Source organism: Crassostrea angulata, unplaced genomic scaffold, assembly GCF_025612915.1.
Source record: "Crassostrea angulata isolate pt1a10 unplaced genomic scaffold, ASM2561291v2 HiC_scaffold_118, whole genome shotgun sequence".
NCBI lineage: Eukaryota > Metazoa > Mollusca > Bivalvia > Ostreida > Ostreidae > Magallana > Magallana angulata.
This window is the reverse complement of record NW_026441673.1, coordinates 400,686-421,601: the sequence shown is the minus strand read 5'-3', so window position 1 is coordinate 421,601 and position 20,916 is coordinate 400,686. Positions and strand designations below refer to the sequence as shown.

Sequence of the window (20,916 nt, the reverse complement as noted above, 5' to 3'; positions counted from 1 at the left end):
TTTATTGATAAATAAAATATCATGTCAGATCAATAATAAAGAATAAAATTCATGTTATTATTTTTGAAAATTCATGTTATTAATTATGAAAATTCATTTAACCAATAGCGACACAAACAGAGCTAATCATTGTTTTATCAACTGATATCACCATTCAGAAACAAACACGTTTTTTCTTATTCAATTAAATTCATGATTTGTAGACACATGTTCTTTATAAGTAATACATTTTCATATTTATATGTTTATTGGTACAGATTTCTTTTAAAAAAAAAAACAACCTAGAAGTTCGTGCTTTACGTAAACTCTATGTATTAATTTTGGCACAAACAATAAAAAAGAAAAACTTGCGTTTAAGTTCAATGTTTAATATTTTTCCAATCATAAGATAGCATTGTTTTTCGAAATACCCAAAAATGAGTTCCAATCAAACACGTGAAAAAGAGAATTACGTTTTATTATATTTTTTACACTAAAAAAAATCCATTAAAATGAATCTTTAGAGGTATTTAAATACATCATCATTCTTCTGTGCCTGAAATAAAGAGAACAAAGTTTTGTTGTAAAGGTTTCATTTTTTAAAGTTTTTCTATCACATTTATCATTTTACTTTATCGATTTGATTTATTAAGGAGTTTAATAATATGCAATAATTTCCCCCCAAAAATACCATCACAATTAAAGTATATTTTGATTTATATCATACCTCAGATGATATATCTTCATTTTTGCATTTTCGCAGAGGAAGCCTCATACTTGAGATAGTAAACTGGTGCTTATACACCACCGCTACACTGATGGAATGAACCTGAGAGGTCACGCTGTTCATTACTTTTACATTCCATTTCTGATTGTCTGAGGAGTGTTCGAAATACTGCAAAAATGCACGAATAACTAATTCATGATTTTAAGGTTGCTATATGTATGGACAATTAAAACCTTGACAGCAATTTAAAAAGTTCACCCTTTTATGAACTTAGTTGGTCACCTGATTGAATTTTTGAAGACCGAAAAGATTCGTAACAGATTTGATCACATACCAACCACACTCATATCCCGGTAATCTTTTAAAACATTGCTATTGATTACATATACTTACATTTGAAAGATTCAAGCTGTTAAGGATTGTAAAACAATCTGTGTTCTTATGTTTACAATAATCCAAGCGAAAAGCGTTAAGCCTGCTGTATGTTCATTGTGACGTCATTAAAAAGTTCACACAGCTTTGAACGTTTTCGAAATTCTATATATTCCTATAAGGAAATTTGTTTTCCCTTGGACTGAAAAGTCACATTTTCATTGGTTTAAACATAGCACGTGATTGCCTCATATATCTCTATATTTGTTCTGTGAGAAATAATATTAGGCAATATGGCCGTCATTGGTCGACGCTTCGCTTACTCATTTCGACAATTCATAGTATTTTATACATAAACTGCATGTTGTAAGTTCTTAAAGTATTTGGAGTTGTTGCCCTTTGAAATTCTTTAAAATTAGAGTAGTTGCCCTTAGAATATTGACGTCACATTGTTTTGTCTGGAGCAGAACAAAATGGCAGCGACGAAATTTGCTCAAATCTCTGCAGAGGAAAGGGAGAAAACATTTGAAATTGAATAGCAACAAAACATTGTAAGTAAACATGGGCAAAGCAAAGATTTTAAAAGAGTATTTGAAAGGTGAGATGAAAATTTTGAAGAGTTTAAATGAGTTAAATTGGACGAAATGTAAGGCATCTTGTACATGGCTTTGCGTAGATCATCGCTATTTGTGAATAAATATGTCGCTTGATAGTCCTCGAGAAAACAAAACACTTATTAGGTATGTTACTGACTCACTACGGAAATATATTGAGTTTATCAATCTCATAGAAGGCTCGGCTTCGCCTCGCCATCTATGGGATTGATCAACCCAATATATTTCCGTAGTAAGTCAGTAACTAACCTAATAAGTAATAATATATGCAAGAATAGATATATTACTACATTTTTCTGGATATTGAACGATATCAATTATTATTGTTTTACATGTACTAACTTCCGTTAACATATATAATCTTCTAACCAAAAAAAATGGCCAAATATCGTATCAAATCTTCAAAACTCATTGTACAGTGGACGCATAACACTTTAATCTTAATTTTAGTCATCATTGCTCATTGGCTGTGTATCTATGACGTCATCCAAGTGACCTAACTCCCTCAAATTTGCAAACAAATGAAAATATTCTCATTTGCTTTACATTTTGCATTCGGAAATATACGGCGCATATCTGCTCTAGTGCGATTTTAAGAAGTTTTTCGTCAGATAACTATGCTAAAAATGGTGCTTGAGCAAGCCTGCGCTCGATGTTTCTCAGTCAAAAAACCATCGGAAAACCCCTATATTTTGCTACAAAACATTAATTTATCAAAAAAGATAGTCTTTACAACGTCATTTCTTCATTACGATGTCAATGAGGTGATAACTTTTAACACCTTTTTTCATTATGATTATGACTATCTTCCACCTCATTTTAAAGCTTTTTATAAAACGTTAGTTTTAAGGGCAAAAATGCACAATACCGCTCATAATACTTTAAACGTTGCGCGAGGCAGAAGAAGATACACGCAATTAACGTAAAAAAAAATATTTGCAATTACATCACTTTTTTTCGTTATCACAATTAATTTATAACAATACTCACTTTCTTGATAACAGATTGTTTGTTATCCAGTAAGGTAACCATCACGTTGGATGCCTGATGAAGGGTGAAGGACAGACCAACAATGTTTGTCGACTTCTCAGATAAAGTCATATTTATATATGCATACCCTCGTTCAGTGCCCGGATAATAAAGTCCATTGGAAGACAACAGCGCCTGGTATATAGGTCCATTGTAAATAACACTGGATGACGTTGTAACGTTACCTATAGCTTGGCAAGCTGTAATAATTAAATATTTGATCTTAGGAAAGAACGTCTTTGTTTTTAATTTGGAGAAATCATTTGAGCTATACTTGACAAATTATAGTTTAGTTGGAATAGTGTGATCCTTATGGCAAATATTCAAACTACCAAAAGGACAAGATCTAATACCGCAAAGGTGATAAACACACACAGCTGATGCAGCCTTAGCATAAATAAATCAAGATTGAAAACTATTTTTTTTCTTGCAAATTGTTTTATCGACAACCCCTAAATATCCACTAGTCTAAAATCTTTTACCGCAAGTGCTCAGATATACGCGAATTTCACCCCCCCCCCCATTTTTGTATTAAAGACAACTTTGACATGTGATTTCGTCTGCTCAATGATCGAATTAATGCTGGACTCGATTTAGTTTAAACAAAACTATGTGTTGATCTAAATGACCCACGCATATATGTAAATATTCTGATTTAAGGTGTATCAGATATAACAACATTTTAATATGTTTCTGAGTCTGCACCATTTGATTACCTCCGTTGTCGATGCCCTATAGACAAAGAGAAGTTTGGTGATTTTGAAAATAATGAATAAGGCATCCATGATTAAATACTTTAAACTAATTTACTGATCAGCCTTTATTTAACAAATCTTAATTGAAAACCTTTTATTGATTATTTTAATCAGTATGTATTTAAAAACTTGATTTCGAAACCTGAAGCCTGTATTTCTGTTTACTGCATCAGATAAAAACATTTTAGCATGATTCCTGTTCACTGATAAAAATAATAATTTACTCATTCTATAGCACATCAAAACACCGACTCTGGAATAAGTTATGGTCAAAATATATTGTTTTACGTGAGCCAATAACATATTATTTGACATTAAAAGTCTTAAATAGTCCTACTCTTATGACTGAATGTGGATAATAGAAAAATGAATACAGACAAATATATTATGAACACATTTTTATTACCTTGTTTTAAACATTTTTAATTCCGTTTAGTTGGCCTGGAGATAAAAATACTGATATATAACGTTACATTACTCAAGTATGTAACAACACTACAAGTCGATTTTGTAACTTAAAGTTAAGTACATTTCATAAATGACTATTTAAGCATGTTATCGCTCATTTCGTGAATATTAAAAAAAACTATTAATAAAACTAACAAGGATTCAACCTTAAACTGATGCAAAGTTCTTAGAATACAGACGAGCTACGTGCAAATCTACTCCAAAACCCTTGGACCTTATTTGATATCAGCTCAACCGATATATTTGATTACCTAGTGGTACTCAAAAAAACATTTTCTTAGTTAAAGAAAAATGTACAGAATTTAAAGGCGGAGTCTATAATATCCAAAAAAGAAACGAAATAAGAATAACAACTTATCAACTATTCGATTCAAAATGCCCAAAAAGAATAAGATATTTTAAATGTAGTATATATAATATGCCATATTAACTTACGTAATTCGCAAGCATGACCTCGAAATCCAGGCCAACATTTGGCACACAGCCCCGTGTCACGGTAGCATTGTTCACAATTCCAGGGACAAGGTCTCGAACACTGAGGATTTTTACCCACAGGACTGGGACAACCTTCATTGAATAAAACTGCATTATAAACCAAGACATTTTACAATAAACTTTCTTTCGCAACATTATTAAAAACACCAGCCACCCATGAGACAAACAGTTCATTGCCAGAAACGGTAAATTACAGACATCACATTCTACGCTCAATACTTAAAAAAAAATAGAAAAAAATATTATATAAAAACAGACTTGCCACCATAGACCTCAACTTCACACAGGTCACCATAAGCCAAGTTTGAATACCCGGAAGGGTAGGTAACTCCGGGCAGACGTTCATTGTAAAAAATGACATATTGTCCATGATAAGGACAATCAATAGTCACGTGATCAGGAATGGTTTCTCTTGTGTAATTTGTATCGTGGTGACATAGGATTCCGTCAAGACGATTAGTAGAGTTCGAAATGTACAAGGAAAATCCTAGGAAAACTGCCGTATAGCCATTGTTTATTCCTTTAACAAACACAGAAACATGGTTTTGATGTTCGTTGAATTCTTAAACGGACGAAAAGCCAATATCTTTTGACTGCTTTCAAAAAGGGACAAACATCGATGAATACTAAATACAAATGACCAAAATATTATCAGAATGAAATTGTAATAATTACGTCTTCTTATCCTAGGGTGAATAATCATCGATTTTATTTTCTTATTCTCGTTTTCTTCCATATTTTTCTCGGGGCAGAGTTATCATTATTCGATGAATCTAATAATTTTTTTTCTCTACCTAATTGGCAAACAAAGAGTTTAAGCACCAACTGACCCTTTGTCTCAAAGGTATTGTGATTGAAATGCTTGATATCGCTGCTCCTCTAAAACCATAAGCGACAAAGACTTTAAACTTTAACTGTTGTGTAAGGTTCACTTAGATTGTTCTCCAATCTCTTTAAACTGAAAAAGCTCGAGGTTTCCTTCTAGCATTTATTTTTCATGAAGGTTCTGTAGATTATTGAAGAAACATTTGCAACTATTTTTACCACAGGTCGTAGAGACATTAGACCGCTTGTCATTGAAGTGTCTTTATTAGCCAGTTAAAATAACATAACGACCAATGGTCAAGATAATATGAAAATCTGAATTAGTGAATTTCCAAATGTATTTTGCTATCACCACTCCATTCAAATCGTTAGAGGTAAAGACTTGAAAATTTAACCTATGTTTTTAATTTAGTTTAAAAATATTACAATATATTACTAAGAAAATCACCTGATGTCTCCATTATGTAGTCATTGATCCTTAACATTTCTCAATTTTGTTTAAAACACAACTTTTAAACAAAGCATTGTAGAGACATCGGACTACTTGACATCAAACGTTTTACATTGGTTAATTTCAAAAGGGCATATAGGACAAAGGTCAATTTGAATAAAAAAAAAATAAAGCTAAGTCAGTCTGACAATAGTTCTTAATTTCATGCAGGAAAGATAATCAAAAATAATTCATTTTTTGAAATAATTTTTTTTAAACTTAAAAAAAACAGGTTATAAATACCTGTAATTGTTAGAAACCAATTGGTCTTTTTACACTTTCTTTTTACAAAACTTTATAATTTAATGTTACCAGATACAGTTTACCATACCCCATTGTACGTTATCGGTCCTGAAATAGATTACGACGAGTTCGATCCTGTGTATCTTTTCCAGATTAACCCACCATGTTATTTGTGTTGATGGTTTTGATATAGCACACTGTCCACTTGAGTAATGGCGTGACGTATATCGTCCATCAACTGCTTTATCGCCAGCCATAAAAGGGCTGAATGGTGATGACAGCCAAGTTTGTTTCCTGTAACTCAGATTTTCCATATCTAAAATAAACAAAAATAATAATAATAATGATAATAATGATAATAATAATAATAATAATTTAAATAAAAAAAATAATATTTAATCTTTTATAGCTTGTTGTAACAACTGAAATACTACAGACTGTAATAAAAAAATATTTTGTTTGAAAGAATTTTATAGTCAAAGTTTTAACTTTACGCTGTAATGGTTTTATTTTCACATTTCATTTACTTTTTTTTGTCAGAAAAACACTTTTTTTCATGATGATAATAAGATATGAAGACACTAATATGCAGATTAACAAAATGCAATCTCGCCTTAGAGATCGAGTGGTGCAATTTGTTTTGTTGTTTTAAATTTCATATCTGCAACGTAACGTTTTTGTTAAATTTTATATTATCAAACTTATCAAGTAGAGCAAGAATAAGTTTTACCATATTTACACAAGGCAGCACAAGGAAGTGTGCAGGCTGGTTGTTCAAATCCATACTGGGGTATTGGACAACCTTTGAATAAAAGCTTGTAATTGTTATATGTTCCAGTTAACTGCTGAATGATTATACGTTATTTTTTTCTTTATACTAAATTTCAAGTACCATAAACTTCTATTTCACAGAGGTCAACAAAGGCGTATTGACTGTAATCTTCTGGGTAGCTGATTCCTGGGCGTCTCTCATTGTAAAATATTACATACCGACCAACAGCAGAGCAGAAAAAATCCACAGTGGAAGGTATCGTATACTTGTTGTATTTTCTCTCATGATAACAAATAACGCCATGATTGTAATCAGTCGTATTCGAAACGGCAACTGAAAACCCTAAAAGTCTTCTTGTAAACCCATTGTTGACATCTAAAATATCAATACATTTCTTATTATGAATAAGTACACCAATAGTGCATTTTGATCATTTATCTATCAAATGTATCTCACCCCATTTTTTATTATCCGTTCTTGAGTAGATAACAATGCGTTCAATGCGACGGTAATTTTCTAAATCTACCCTCCACATTACAAACGACTGGCCATCTTGAGTAGAAGTGCACTGACTGCTGAGTATATTAAGATCACTTTTTTTACCATCAACGAGTCTGGAACTTGGTTGTCCGTCAAAAAGTGTATGCAGTTGAAAAGTCGGACGATGCAATGCCATATTAACTGCGCAAAGAAATAATAAAAAAAAAAATAAATAAATTTAATCTATCTTAAATGTGAACAAAATCAATTTGAGTCATTTTAGAAAGAAAAATAAACACTTTTTAACTTTTTCATTGAAAAAATAATCCTTTTTTTTTTCTCGAATGAAAAAAAAAAATGACTTACCTTTTAACCGATAGTATGTGAATCATGACCAGATAATACTATCATTTTTTCTATTAAGAGTGGTTTTGGTTTGTGTGAAACATGTATAATATTTCATGATTTCTTTAATGAAATTCTACCGTGTCATTTTAAATTCTACATACTTCTTTCATAATTATCACAGAATTGTCCGGAAAAACCAAGCCGACAGTCTCCAAGACATTCTCCAGACACAATGCTGCAATGGTGACAGTTAACTGGACAAGTCTTTGAGCAATGCACACCATAGAACCCTAGAGGACAACCTTGTTAAAAGGAAAGCAATGCTGGTAGTAAAAGTCATAACCATTATAAAACGCTTGTTAAACATGTCACCCTATCAGTCTACGACGTACTGCCTTGCATTACTGATATTTTAAATAAGAGGTATAAAATCCAATGTAATTTAAACATTTTTGAAAAAAAATAAGCATGAATTGTAATAAACTATTATTCTATATAGTAGTTTATACCATACACCTCCACTTCGCATAGATTTATTTGTGCTTTTGTAGAATAGCCAGGTTTTGTGGACAGATTGCCTTCTCTGGTGTTAAAATAGATCACATATCGACCTGGCATGGTGCATTCTATGGTCAGACTTGACGGAATAGTTGACGGTGTATACGTCGTGTCGTGATAACACAGGTACCCGTCCTCCTTGACTGTTGTATTCGACACATAGACAGAAAATCCAAGAAAGGTGCCTGCCAAATCACTGTTTGCTAAAACAGAAGAAGAATTGGAGAGAGAAACAAAAACTTGATTAAATTTTTTTTACCAGGGTAGAGATCGCATAAGCAGAAATTTAGATGATACATTTTCTGAATCTGGGTACATTGGAGCATTTTGAATGCCACGAAAGTTACTACGAATTCTAATAGTTATTTATTCGATTTTTCTACGATTTTAGAGTAATTTTTAATCCACTCACCAAATGGCATGTCATCGGTTCTATAATGTATGACTATTTTATGAATACTCTGAATTGTACCGAGGTCCACTAGCCAAGTGACATCGGCGTTCGACTCCAAAGACACCGCACACTGGCCTCCGCTTTCTGATAGATTTCCACACAATCCGTCTACAGCTTTAGAGGAGGGGTACTTCTCTGAAGTCTGCCAGGTATGTTTCTCACATGCCAGATTCATGTCTATATCGGATCATAAAGCAGTCTTTAGGATTTGTTAAAGTGTCAGTATTTATTGCCGCATTGACTTCTTAATCGTTAAAAACATTCTGAAATACCAATTATTTGCCCACTGGTTAGTATTGGCCTTTTTAAGGTAGTTCAAATTGTTAACTCATTCATATTACTTTTCCTACTTTTTTTTTTTTTTTTTTGATAATTTAACTTCACTTCTTTTTTCTCAAATAACATAAACCCATTCAATATCCATACATTTGTGGGGTTATTTTTTAATCGTGTATTAATGTTTGACACAAAGGAAATTTCCAAAGCAATCAATAGATTTCCTCTAGATAACGGTGAATTTTAAAATATAACTGAAATGTATAAAAATCTCTAATTTGCTTTCTCATCCTGCTAAAAATAAAATTTACATATTGGTTTGAACCAAAACATACAATACATGTACTTACAACCTTCCACATTAAAGTAAACACACATAAGAGTGACCAAAGTAAATGAAATAGTGTTGAACACCATCACCATTGCTCTGTTAGGAGAATCTCGTTCTATAAATCGATCCTACCGAAACAGTGTTGTTTCCTGTATAGTTCTATCAGATGTCGTGTCACAAAGTCTATTTTTTTTTACTCTTACGAGTACACCCATCTTTCACAAACTATGTTCTCATCAAACAAAAGTGCATATCATTTGTGCGTATGTGAATAAACAACTTATTTCCCGATATACATCATTATTCCTTTATTTTATTACACTACTGTCGCCCATTACTGGCAGTTATGACTGGATGCCTTTTTAAGAGTTGGGATCATTTGAATACATTATCGTGTAACGTGCGGGATCGTGTGTGTATCAGGGAAATTGGTTTGCGTTTTTTACCGTGCGTGTTCGTGCGTGATCGTGCGGTTTATTCGTTTTGTAACCTTTCTTACGGAATGCCATGATTTATTCTGAAAACAACGACAAGTAGTTTTTGTAAAACAATGTGAATTTCAAACTTTTTTTAATAGAAGAACATTGATTCTTTTTTTTTTTTTATATAGAAAGACATTCATTACCTCTTTCGTCGTTAAATACGTTTAGTAACAATTTCCGTAGTTCATTCAATCCTTTGTTGGTCGAGTTAGATTTGCATAATTTTATAATCAGCCTATATCAATCATTTATTGTGTTTTGACACATAATTTTAATCATATTAGCAAGAGCAACGCTCTGAATGAAAGCGGTCAAGCTTACCCATGCCCCGTTTTAAAGTAAACGATTATTCTTCTTTCAAATGAGAATACGATACGCATTCCTATCTTTTTTTCTTCCTAGACGTGAACTTCGAAGCTTCATATCGTGCCCATTTCTGAACGGTTTTTGCTCAAATGTTAAACTAATAGACATTAAACAACACTATCTTAATCAATTCATAAATTTTAAAAATCCTTTTCCGTTAACGAGTTACCCTTTTAAATTTTTTTTTAGAAAATTGTTTCCAGACAAAGGCTCCAAGACTTTGATTGCAAGGAATGTGAATTCAACGAATTTGAATAACAGAGACATTATAGTTGTGCACATCGGTTTTTGTTTTTGGATTACGTTTTTTAGGAGAAGGTGTGGGTAAAAAAAAAACAGGATTCCAAAAGTGCAAAAATTAGACATGTTTTCCTTTGTTTCTTTTAAAAGAAGAATATGTTGTCAAGACAAGTAGAATAAACGTTGTGCAGAATATCAAGGGCTTTCATTTTACACCAACAAAAAGGGCTGGAGTTTTAGGAGTTTAAGTCACTGTTGTTAAGTTCTTATTGTGGACAATCCTTAAAAACGGGAATCGGAAAACAAAACATTATTTTTCTTTTCTAGTAAAACACAAAATACGGTTTTAAAAAAATATATGATTTGCATTGTAGTAATAAATTGCATGCATTTTAAATCTACCTTGAGTCGGACCTGTGTGTGTGTGTACCATTACGTAATCTATCCCTCACCCGCGGCCGAGAAAATCGGTTATTATAGTCGCGGCTCGACTACCTGGCGGTCAGCGGTTATCTTATACACGAGAGTTGCGTCTCCCATATATGAGTTTATTTAGCTGCGAACTCAAGAATTGTTTTAGGTTTGATTACACATACAAGTTAATGGATTAAACGATAGGGTGTCAATTAGGAAACTGTTCAGTTAATTAATAAAAGCAATATCATTCTTAGTCTATAGCAATATCAAACATAGATCAATTGTGGGTTTTAAGTTAAAAATAAAGAACTTCTCTTTGATAGAGTTTAGTCATTATACTGCAAAATTTTCAAATCTGCCTGGGTTCTGTGCTGTGTAGCGTGTACCTTAAGGTAATCTATCCTTTGCCGAGGAGATTAGCCACGGCTGCACTACATAGCGTTAAAAATCAAATTAAATCATAATCAAATTTTCATGTTACATGTTTGCAGTGGGTGCTGACACGATAAAAGAATGTCCTGAATTGAGACATTCGACGATTATTTTAAAGAAAATCCACATGAGGTTTTTAGCAAATTTAGATTAGATTCTATCGGTCACATATTAGTCATGTCTGTAGTTTTTCTACATGGTCGTTCGTTTTATTGTGAAAACGAACTTATTGCTGCGCCCCCTCTCCCTCCTCCTGCCCGCTGCTTAATGCTCGCACTGGATTTTTTTTAAATTGGCGAAAACATTTCCAGATCTGACGAAAATTATTTTTGATGACTTCTTATGTATAGCATTTTCTCATTATCGTGTTTCACTTTCCCACCCGTTTGTTTATTCTGTCAGTCTCTGTTAATTCAGTCGCCACGTGCGACCGAAAATCTTTCGTCGCTTCAGCTCACACAGCTCAGAGCTCCAGGTCATCAACATTTATAAAATTGAGTAACAGTTGGAAGGGTGTTTTCACTACAGTGGTCAATTGTTAAGCAATAAGACTTCTTATGATCTTCCCATTAAAGGTGTGGGATCGTAATCTGGGAATGTGCCTAATAAACTAACCCTATTCATTTGTCGATGTGATTTTTTTTCAAAAGTAATTGCATGCTTTAAATAATATGCATGCACATGATATAACAAGAAACATCCAGATTGTTTTGCACTTTACTATATGTACAGCAATACACCTTGACCCCCTTACTTACAGCCATACAAATGAGGGTGCAACCTTAATGTACACATGCATATTATTATAGTTCTGGAAACTATTAATCTTGTATTTTAATATACTGGGTATTGTTCTACTAAAATTAGTATTCCATCGGATGTAGCTAACCTTGTAAGTAAATGCAGTTGCATTACAACCTCGTACTACACAACTGCAATAAAAGGGGTTTTTTAAAATCAATTTTCATACAATTAGCAATAAATAAAATTCCCAATAGCACATAGCTATCTCACTTAAGAGTAACTTTGAGAAGAGCATATAGTTTTGGGAGGCAGACATGTCGCTTTATTATAGTATGCAAGTCCAGTGAACTATCTTGGTCTTTCAAAGAAATAAAAAAATTGTCGACACTAGACGATAAGTTTCCGGGCTTCAGTGGTGTCAGAAATTGACAACAGAAAACGTTTTCTTAATCCTTATGAAAGCGGAATCACCTCAGCACAAAAACTGTGTGAAACAACAAACATACCAAGGATTACAGTGTATGACAATTTGAAAAGATTTCGTGAAGGGAAGTCCGAGATACGGTGCCCGGGATCTGGCAGGATGAAAATTATTGACGTGAATGACAACAGACAGGCTGCACAAATTGCTGCTTCTCATCCGCAATGGTCAGCACAGCAAATTGCAAATGAATGTGCAAGAAGAGGATCAGCGTTAGTGTCAAAATGGAGTATGGGCCGGACTCTGGCTCGCAGTAATTATTTTAAATCTGTGCCGCGAAAGGTGCCACTAATGACCGCGGAGAAGAAACGTAAAAGAGAGGCATGGTGTATCGCTCTTCAGAAATACAATTTCGATAATGTGATTTTTACGGACGAAAGTCGATTTCAATTCTACAGATGTAAAAGGTGGGCAAAATTTGGACATTGTCAAAAAATGGTGCCGAAGTTCTCACCAGCTGTTACGGTGTGAGGTGGAATAATCAAGTTGGGTTTAACTCCACTTGTTTCTTTGAATGGAAATATATCCGCAATCAAGTACTGTGAAATTTTAGGGGAGGGATTACTGTTGTCTAATATTGCGACAAACGATTTACAGTATGTTTTACAACAAGAAAACGATAGACCGCACACTGCAGCCTATACCCGTGACTGATTCACACAGAATCACGTGACCGTAATAGAATGGCCTGCCGCTTCCCCAAATTTAAATCCAATAGAAAATGTTTGGCAGATCATAAAATATCGTGTGGAAAATATTCAGCCAGAAAAACTCACGGACTGGAAAGTTACAATCATGGAAATGAGGATGGGTTTGGATCAAAACTATATAGACAGTTTGATAGACAGTATGCAACGACGCATCGCTCAGTGTACAGAGCGACACGGGGGTCTAACTGATTATTAACTTTATGCATTATGAACTCAGTGGTTCTATATTCATTGTTTTGTTTCAAAATGATGATATTGTTGCAAATTGAAAAATGAAACGACTTAAATTGAAATCCGGATTTTTTTGCACTTTACTATACAATTAATGACTGCACATACGGATTCCGGAATGTGGCTACAGCCGATACCCTTTGACAGTCTTTCAGTACATCAATGCGTAGTTTGATCTAGAAAGCAGTTTCATAACTTCTTCCAATATCTCTAACGTGGACTCTCTAATTCCTTTCCAGAATTCAAATTATCGCAAGCGCAATTGAAGTTTTATTCAATGTAATTAGTCAACCCACTGACATTAAATAAGGATTTTGCATATTATTACATCGTTGAGAGAAGTTATATTTATTTCTGTAAAAAAGGTTATTTAATGTCACGTTACATAGTGGCTCTAAGAAACATCACTATCTGGTGTAAATGGAGATGCTCACTTTTGCATAAATTCTCCCGCTGATCTTTGATAGCTGATTATTATTTTGAATATCCAAATATTCTCGTATCATTAAATAATATCTGACGACACACACTTTCCAAAAGAAAAGTTTAGAGATGCCATCAATTTTGATTAATTTCTAAGTTTTAGACAGCACGCAAGAATTTCAAACTTGCACATAGTCTTCAAAAATTTAGAAAAAATTAAATACAGAAGTTATCCTATAAAAATGGTTACGTGTGTTGTAGGGGGGTCCGGTTTTAAAATAAAAATACAATTCCTGACATGAATCATGAGTACATACCGTCTATAAAAGTTCTTGATACCCTTTGAAAATTTAACATCTCATTGTTTAAAGAATTTTTAAAACTATAACACGAACTGTGTTTCACAAATAGCTTTTCCGAAACATTTTCTTTCTTTTTCGAAACACGTTTTTATTCAGGCTTTTCAACTCGCAGCAACAACGGACGACCTACTCGTGGATTTGCCATGGGCACTGCTCTAGTTTTATGAATGTTTATTTTTTTTTATTAGATTTTTTATTTTGGTGTAGACAGACGATTACGTAGCTCAAAAAAGCATCTCATTTTATTTCTATATCAATATACTTCAGAAAAATAAATTCCGAAATTTCTTAAGCATGTGATTGTTTCCTCTAAAATTTGTTGATTGATTGTAGAATATTAACAGTAAAATAAAAAAATATATTTTTTTCCCCAAGCATTTAATATCTGTAAGGATGATTTTTTTTTCAAAATTATATTGATGAGTATATAAACGTGATCCTTAAACAAGGAAATATTACAAGTCAGTAAGAGCACTCGGTTTTCCTTGTAAAAGAGATACAAATCGCTGTCATCCCGCCCTCGCCGTTTACTTTGCCTTACATCTGTCTGTAGGCACACCGTACTCTAAATAAATCTGATTTGAAAACAGAATATGCCCAATACCAATGCACTTGAAGTTTTTATTTTGTTCAAAATTAACAAACCAATTCTGTTAATACGTTCTCGCTGAAATGCACACCACTGGTTAAAATGTCTGAAAAATGAAAGGAAATAATGGTAGGAAATATGTTATTTAACACTTTTGTTTAACCTAGTTTTGATGCACAATACTGAGGCTTAATGATTTTTATTTCATTCTTAGGACAACTTGACTACTTCATGAAAAGTTAAATACATTCTTATAATTAAGCTCACTAAATCTAAACGAAAAAAAAGAAAAAAAAAAGAAAAAAGAAAGTTAATATAGTAAGTCATCTCAAATTCATAATATCTATGAAAGTACATTTGCAAAAAGAAATATTTTCATTCATATTATATTTTTTTTAAATGAAAGCAATTAGAAATGTCGAACTACAATATATTCTAGAAACTTACCGTGCTATTGATATAGTTAAAGCATTTACGGAGTGGCAGCCTCAATTTAGAGATGACAAGTTGATGGTAATACACAACTTCTATTATAATAGAATGAACTTCAGCAATGATGTTGTTTACAACTGTGACATTTACATCCTCAGATTCCATAGACTCGTCGACATACTAAGTAAAAAAGATAATTAAAACACCTCAGATAATTCATATTTACGTAGACTTGTTAATACATTAAATCACATATATTATTTTAAACATAGGTAGAGTATCATTTGAATTACATCAATGCTTTTCAGCCCCAAATGAAAGATGAAATATACATCGAACAATTGTTGACATTCGTTTTGTATTTGATTTGTTATGTTTTAAGGCAACATTTTTGGTTCTTATAGCACTTTTTTTCCTGTCTTATATTTGTTAATTTTTGTTTTCTTAGATCCCGTCAAAATATATCAAAAAAAAAAAAATTCCTGTTTTGTCAAACTTGAATCTTTTATTCTAACATAAGAACGTCTACGTTATTCTCAACTTTTTTTTTTTACTTTTAGTTGATTGTATGTTGATTGATTGTTTTCACATATTCAAATTTTATGAATACTAACCATCCTGATTAGAGAGCCTATCCCATCCAACAAGTACACACTGACTACCGATGCCCCATGGATTGTGAAGGACACGCTTACAAGGTTTGTCGACTGTTCAGATAATGACAAAAAAGAGACATATTGTGGTGTCCATGTTCTGGAAAAGAATATCCCTTGCTTGAAAACAATGCTTCGTATGCTGATCCGGCGATTGTAACTGGTAACGATACTTTTACGTCGGTCACCGCTTGACAGGCTGAAATAAGATAGTTGTATGTTGATTCCAAAACGTCCTATCAAACATGACTTATTTTTAGATAAAAATTCTTCTAAAAGAAAGTGTCATGTTCTTTATTGTAACAAAAATAAAGGAGTAAATGCGTGATGTTCCTTGAGATGAAAATTAAAAGTATAGCCTCAAATAACCTTAAACTGCCTTTCTTTGAACAGAATATGGCTTTTGTCAAATAAAATGAATATATTTTATATAGGTTAAATGTAATTGCATCTTGAATTGCAAAGATATAGTTACCTCTTTCACAAGCATAGCCTTCAAAACCAAGTTTACACTTCATACATATTCCCGTGTCTGGGTAACATTCTTCACAGTTTGATGGACACGGTTTAGAACACTGAGGAACTTCGACCACAGGATTAGGACAACCTTGGTAAAGAAAAAAACAATATGACATGTTCAACACTTAAATCACACTTCATTTTTTGACACAAAAAAAAATATTTACCATAAACCTCAACTTCACAGAGGTCACCATAAGCCATGTTTGAATACCCGGAAGGGTAGGTAACTCCGGGCAGACGTTCATTGTAAAAAATGACGTATTGTCCATGGCAAGGACAATCAATAGACACGTGATCAGGAATGGTTTCTCTTGTGTAATTTGTATCGTGGTGACATAGGATTCCGTCATGACGATTGGTGGTGTTCGAAATGTACAAAGAAAATCCTAGAAAAACTGCCGTATAGCCATTGTTTATTCCTATAACAAACAAACGTAATATAATATCGGAATTATTTTTTCTTTGAATAGATAAAACCAAATTTATTATAATTAAAAAAAACCGCATAAACAACTACACATTTTCTGGTGACACAAAATGGCTTAATTATAATGACGTTTTCGCCATTATTCATGTGCAATTTTTAAGAACAAAACTGTACATTAAAGAGATAAATTATATATGCATTACCCCACTGTACGTTATCGGTCCTGAAGTAAATTACGACATGGTCTATCGTGTATATTTTCCCCAGATTAACCCACCATGTTATTTGTGTTGATGGTTTTGATATAGCACACTGTCCACTTGAGTAATGGCGTGACGTATATCGTCCATCAACTGCTTTATCGCTTGTTCCCGAAGAGGAATATGTCGCAGACTGCCAAGTTCTTTTCTTCTAACTGAGATTTTCTAGATCTTAAATTAAAAACAAAACCTTTGATTCTTTTTTGCAGAATAGAGAGTGTTAATGATTTGTTTTTAAATGACCACGGTATAACTTCATGAATCACCTAAACTATAACCCACCTGTTTTTCTACATACATTGAAAGTACACGAATGTTTCAATTTAATAGGTTAATTAATGAGGAACTTCTCCTTAGTGAATCCAGTTGCTAAACTGGACTGGTGCTCTAAAATATTTTTTTTTCCAGATAAAATGATGTAAATGTACTTTCGGACATTTATTAATTGCCGTTGGGTATTAGTGCTCCAATTTCATCGGATCATTTTTACCTTGCACGAAGATGTTACAACGTTTTGTTGATCATTTAAATATGCAAATAATATGATGAATCAAAATGTCGTCTTAACTGGTCTTGAATAATAGCTGATTGGCTTCAACATCAAATGCTACTTTTGATATGGTCTATTTCATGTACCTCCTCAGACGCGTGGTTAACCATGCCACGTTTTAAATATTGTCATATGGGAATAACTCGATCAATACAAAAATCATACGTGTAGCAAAATAACTGTTCGTCTTTAGTTTGTCCCATGTTTTTCTTCCCTCATTTTTTTATAATTGTTGAATCAAAATGCACATACTTATGAAAAAAAAAAATACAGTTGAAATCAATAAAAGTAAAAATTCAAGATACGTGTATCTTTATTTACAAATAAACTCTCATGAACGAAAACAAATTTCTTACGAAGATTTGTAATTGGATATGTTTCAATCGTTTCACAATTTGGAACTCACACTGAATACCTCGCACAATATCAACGATATCATTCGGGTTCGATATTGAACCCTGAAGCGAACGAAGGGACGTTTCAAGACATAATCTGGACATTTTTATATCAGTTGATGAACCTAGTCTGAACACAAAAGTAATTATTATTATCGAAATATCAACCGAACAATGGTGGAAGAAAAAACTTAGGACAGTGTATAGTATGTTGATCCTGCTGAATCATTTGTTACAGTCTGTGGAGTATTTTTGATATCCTTCTAAGGCGATCAAGACATTCCAAAACACCAGCTTATTTTATGTGTTTGCATTGTTTGTATTACTAAGCGTTGGTTATATAAAGTAATGAATTCAATTGAGACTGTTGATAGATCTGTTTTCATCAACCTGTTTGACAGTAGATTGCCTCATGTAAAAACTGTTCATACCAGGAGCATGTCTTTGCGTATCGCAGTAACTTAGATACGAAATCTCCATATACAGGTGATGAAGGTATATTGATATATATTTTAAGTCATCACGTTTTTCACAAACTGATGTTGTTATATTGCCATCAATGTCCCTTTCCAGTATAATATTTAAATATTAAACTGATGGCTCGGATTTTATGGCTCATGTTGAATTAATTTGTAGGGTTATACAATCATTTTTTATTTTGTTGGTCAAAGATAAAACAAGAAATAATCTCCTTTCCAAATTTGTAATTTTCAAGGAATCCACACAATTTGGCCAAACAAACTTAAATGATTCCAAAATACTTTAATTTTTTAAAGTTCGTTTTATCTGTTTTTGTGTATTTGAATGATTTGTTTTTATTTATAATGCAAATATCTTTTTCAAGATATATTACACTTAAAAGTATTTTATTAAAAACTACAGAAAGAATAATTTTAATAAAGCAAGCGTATATACATGTACTCACCCTTCCTACACATTTCGAGACACATGAGTCTGCAGGCCTCGTCTTGAAACCTACTCTGGACTAAAGGACAACCTGAAAATAAACATTACAAATTATCTAGTTTAAATGTAAAGACAGTATGCACCTTTTTTTGTTTTATTGATATCATCAGTAGGTACCGTAAACTTCTACTTCGCAGAGGTCAGCAAAAGCATATTGACTATGTTCTGCATAGTATGTGACTCCTGGTAGTCTCTCATTGTAATATATAACATAGCGTCCAACGACGGAACAAAGAATATCCACCACCGATGGTATTGTATTCTTGTTGTATATTTGGTCGTGAAAACAAATGACGCCATCTTTGTGGTTAGTGGTGTTCGAAACAATGATTGAAAATCCTAGTAATCTTTTTGAAAATTGGTTATCTCCATCTGTCAAAACAATATATTTAAATCATTGAATTTTAAGCAAAATAATAATGTATGAATATTCATTTGTTTATGTGTATATTTGATTTATACATTTAATGCAAAGAGAAATATAACAGATTTATTTATCTCACCCCATATTCTGTTATCCGTTCTGGAGTAAAAAACAATACGTTCAATGCGACGAAGTTTTTCTAAAACCACCCTCCACATTACAAACGTTTGGCCGTTTTTAGTAGAGGTGCATTGACCGTTGTATATACTCAGATCACTCTTTTTACCATCAACGAGTCTGGAACTTGGTTGTCCGTCAAACAGTGTATGTAGTTGAAAAGTCGGGCGATGTAATGCCAAATTAACTGGATAGGAAAAACATAACAATGTGTTATTGATATGAACCTTAGGACACTATTCATATAAATTAGAATATTTCACTTTTATAATATCTAAAGAATGTAAAAATGTTGTTTATCATGAATAAAAGTCACTGGGTTTCAAACGGCATTATAGAAGTCAACAGTCGTAAAAACATCATTTTTCAATTTTAATTTTTGTATAAGGAATAAAATCAACAGCTTACAAGTTTATTCGAATATAAAATTAATTGGTCTGTTTGCGCTTTTTAAGAATTAAACTATTTCAACTTATCTCATATTTGTAAATTTGGAAGCTATTACGTTAATTCGTTACAATTTAATTATCAGCCATTAATTGTTTATTAAAATGGCCAAGTGATGGCTTAAATGGTATGATTTCACAAATTTCAAACGTCATGTATGGCAGACTAATACGTTTATTTTTACGTTAGTTACTTCACCTAGACAACTTTTTTTGCACGATACGAACTATTTTTCTGCCATTTTTAGTAAGATGGTACATTTCAAACAAAAATTAATTATTTTACAATGCTATTTCAATTTCGGTAACCCAACAACTTTTATACAGGACGACATTCATTTGCGATTTACCAGACATTAATGGTACTCTGCGACTTATTTTTGCGACAAGCATTTCGAATATCTGTTTTGCTAAATCAACCATAAGACAATAAGTGATTCGGGGCGAGAAATTTGATGCATCGACGAAAGTCTCAAGAACATTTTTCTCACGTGAATGAAAGCTGGCTTATAGCAGTTCAAAAAGAATTCATTAAAAAACAACTAAACTAACTCACTTCGTTCATAAGAATTACAACAGTGTCCGGAAAAACCACGGCGACGGCCTCCGAGACATTTTCCAGATTCGTAGTTACAATGGTGACAATTAACTGGGCAAGTCTTTAAGCAATCCCCGCCATAGAATCCCAAAGGACATCCTTGTTGTTATAAAATAAAACAAAGACAGTACAGAGAGATGATGCATACATAAATATAGAATCGTCCAGTATTTACAAAATGTGTCATATTAGCTACACATGAATTGAAATGACATGTATGATTTTTAAAAGAATATGATCATATTATGATTGCTTGATATCTCATGAAATGATGACATTTGTGTATTCTTTTATATATTAATTACTATAAAAAGACACAGTTCTGATTTTTTTTAAATTTTGTTTTGTTTTCGCAAAAGATAGAAACAGAAGTAAGATATACCTTTTTAGTCATAAAGATGAAGGATAATATAAGAACAAAATATAAAGATAA

General features: G+C 32.6%; 1 protein-coding gene and 1 pseudogene across 1 annotated transcript; both read right to left on the bottom strand.

Annotated features, from left to right (window-relative positions):
- Positions 1-440: 440 nt before the first annotated feature.
- LOC128169332 (uncharacterized) lies at positions 441-8,784 on the bottom strand. Its single transcript, XM_052835492.1, has 12 exons — positions 8,628-8,784; positions 8,107-8,358; positions 7,759-7,899; positions 7,226-7,450; positions 6,890-7,144; positions 6,728-6,799; positions 6,086-6,313; positions 4,702-4,959; positions 4,380-4,511; positions 2,683-2,921; positions 707-874; positions 441-535 (listed from the first exon to the last, which is right to left on the bottom strand). The coding sequence occupies exons 1-12, from the start codon at positions 8,782-8,784 to the stop codon at positions 500-502; spliced, it is 2,163 nt and encodes a 720-aa protein (XP_052691452.1). The 3' UTR covers positions 441-499.
- A 5,847-nt stretch (positions 8,785-14,631) lies between these two features.
- Positions 14,632-20,916, bottom strand: part of LOC128169358 (uncharacterized) — a 7,175-nt pseudogene continuing 890 nt past the window's right edge.

Excerpts from the sequence above, each read along its gene's own strand:
- LOC128169332 (XM_052835492.1), bottom strand. The coding sequence starts at position 8,784 with ATGAATCTGGCATGTGAGAAACATACCTGGCAGACTTCAGAGAAGTAC. Across the intron at positions 7,451-7,758 it reads CTGTGATAATTATGAAAGAA|TTAATATGGCATTGCATCGT; the intron begins GTATGTAGAATT and ends TTCTTTGCGCAG. Across the intron at positions 2,922-4,379 it reads AGGTCATGCTTGCGAATTAC|CTTGCCAAGCTATAGGTAAC; the intron begins GTAAGTTAATAT and ends TAATTATTACAG.